Raw genomic sequence first — 2369 nt, 5'->3', positions numbered from 1 at the left:
AAAGTTGTATTAAATATAAAATAACTTAAGACATAAAATAAAATTAAAAATGAGTTTATGTTGTAAATAACTTTTTATTCTAAATTTTTATGTTAATTTTATTTTAAATTTAAAAATCTCAATTTTTTTTGACTTAGAAAAGAGTTTAGGACCTTAATCTCAAACTTGAAGAAGATGAAGGTTCATACTCCATAATCATGAAGGTATGAAACTTCCATCTATCGAAAAAGTAATTGAATCAATTTACAACTTCCCAATAAAACTTGATTATGTTGCTTTGGATTTCTCCACTTAATTTGAAGTCATTGAAAACTTTACGTTACCTACCCATCCGGTGATATAATATTTTATTTTACTTTTGATAATAATATAAAAAGATAGTTTTCGGTGGCATCGAAAAACCCTAAAGTCATATACGTGATACATGAGTGAGCAACCTTTTCTTAATCCTCTCCAAGCCTAAGAGAGAAGAAAAATTGGTTAGCCGTCTTAGGTCAGGCCCACAAGCTAAAGAACAAAGGTGGGGTTAGAGTTGGAGCAAGGGTTGCCTCACTCTCCATGTATCATTAGCCCACAGAATTTCCTCCATTGATACTGGCTCTACACCACAGGGTCAAGTGACATGGAGATGGGTGTCAGCTGTCAAGCATTAATGAATAATCTGGGGACACGTGTACGGTTCCCACATGGGGGTGCATGATCCATAATTGCACCTCATGAACATATAATTTTTTTAATGCAAGGAAGGAAGGAAGGAAGGAAGGTGAGATGGGTCGATCAATGCCTTCACATGCAATCAAAGATGGTAGAGTCAGCAATTGTTGGCCATATGAAATGAAATTCGCATGCAACGTGTCGAAATATGATTGGCCTGACCTCTAAAGATTAAAAAAAACGTTTGGTCATATTATAATTTATAAGTGGCCACCGCAGCCTAACCTCCCCCTTTCTCACTAGATAAAACCACTCTTTCTCTTCATCCTACTAAGTTCTGAGCAGACCCCCATCATCACTCACTGCTCACAGCCATGCCAGAGGTCTCTGTGGCTCTAATCTCTCTAATCCCTCCACTCCCATTTGAAATTTTCATCCGAATTTCATATTTTTTCTAGGCTGTTTCTTTTTAATTTTTAAAATTTTTTTGGATATCTGCCATATCTTTCTGGGTTTGGCCTTTCGTTCTTGATTACCCATGTCAGAAAAAAATATTTTCTCTTCACCACTGGCATTGGATAATTCTTCTAATCATTTCTAATTCTTCTAATCATTTCTAATTCTTTGATTGATAATATTGCAGGTTACGACTATGAGGCTGAGGGTTGATCTTGAGTGTGACCGCTGTTACAAGAAGATCAAGAAACTGCTCTGCAAATTTCCTGGTGAGAGTCTTATATATATGTGTTTGGGGTAGTTGAATTTTTAGGTTTTGTGAATGTTGAATGCATTTTGAGATTGTGGGCAATGTTGAAAGGATGAAGAATTGAGTTGTTTGTTTGGGTTTTGGTGTTGAATTTTATGAACAAGAGAAATACGAGACCAGGCTTTCTTTGAGAAGGAAAACACAGTGATGATCAAAGTAGTATGCTGCAGCCCTCATAAGATCAGAGACAAGCTTATCTGCAAAGGCGGCAAAACCATCAAGAGTATTGAGATTATAGTACCGGAGAAGCCTAAGCCCCCACCGGAGAAGCCAAAACCCCCGCCGGAGAAGCCAAAAGAGCCTGAGAAGCCAAAACCCCCGCCGGAGAAGCCAAAAGAGCCTGAGAAGCCAAAACCCCCGCCAGAGAAGCCAAAACCCCCGCCAGAGATTAAAGCGCCGCCGGAGAAGCCCAAGCCTGCGGATCCGCCAAAACATGTGGAAAAGCTACCAGCTCCGCCTCCAGTAGCAGGTTACCCACAATTCTATCCAGTTGCAGTGTGCTGTAAGCCATGTTTTGATCTGGGGCATGGTGGCCCATGCCACCATAGCTATGGTATTCCACACCAACGACCATCATCCTATGATGGATATGTGAAGCTAGTGCCATCCTATGATGAGTCTTATGGCGGCTGGTCTTCTGGGTGTCGCTGCAACAGGAGCTATGGCTGCCGCTGTGAATACTTTACTGAAGAAAATCCAGCATGCACCATCATGTGAATGGCAATCCATGTTGATTGTCTTTATCTGGATCTTTAATCCCTTTTCTCAATGGGGTGTTGAATCAGTTCTTTTGGGAGCATTTGGGGTTCTTTCTTTTTCATAACATAAAGGTTGTATAGGCAAAAGCATTAATAATAATGTTGGTGCCCTAATGTTTGTGGATCAATAGATGTTGGTGATTGTTATGGTATTCATCAAGTAATAAGTCTTTCTATAATCATTTTCTTTC

The 2369-nt window shown here is 39.4% G+C and overlaps 1 protein-coding gene across 3 annotated transcripts; it reads left to right on the top strand.

The window, feature by feature from the left end:
* The first annotated feature begins 850 nt into the window (after nucleotides 1–850).
* LOC100250652 (protein PYRICULARIA ORYZAE RESISTANCE 21) lies at nucleotides 851–2369 on the top strand. 3 transcript variants are annotated; one of them, XM_059740231.1, is made up of 4 exons: nucleotides 903–1037; nucleotides 1298–1379; nucleotides 1527–1721; nucleotides 1761–2369. In XM_059740231.1, the coding sequence occupies exons 1-4, from the start codon at nucleotides 1029–1031 to the stop codon at nucleotides 2135–2137; spliced, it is 663 nt and encodes a 220-aa protein (XP_059596214.1). In that variant the 5' UTR covers nucleotides 903–1028; the 3' UTR covers nucleotides 2138–2369. The 3 variants fall into 3 exon arrangements, with proteins under 3 accessions (XP_003635154.2, XP_059596214.1, XP_010646623.1); XM_003635106.4 differs by having other exon boundaries at nucleotides 851–1037; nucleotides 1527–2369; XM_010648321.3 differs by lacking the exon at nucleotides 903–1037 and having other exon boundaries at nucleotides 1292–1379; nucleotides 1525–2369.

The sequence above is a fragment of the Vitis vinifera genome, chromosome 10 (assembly GCF_030704535.1).
Source record: "Vitis vinifera cultivar Pinot Noir 40024 chromosome 10, ASM3070453v1".
NCBI lineage: Eukaryota > Viridiplantae > Streptophyta > Magnoliopsida > Vitales > Vitaceae > Vitis > Vitis vinifera.
The sequence above is the reverse complement of the archived record's forward strand: the minus strand, read 5'-3'. Positions and strand labels throughout refer to the sequence as shown.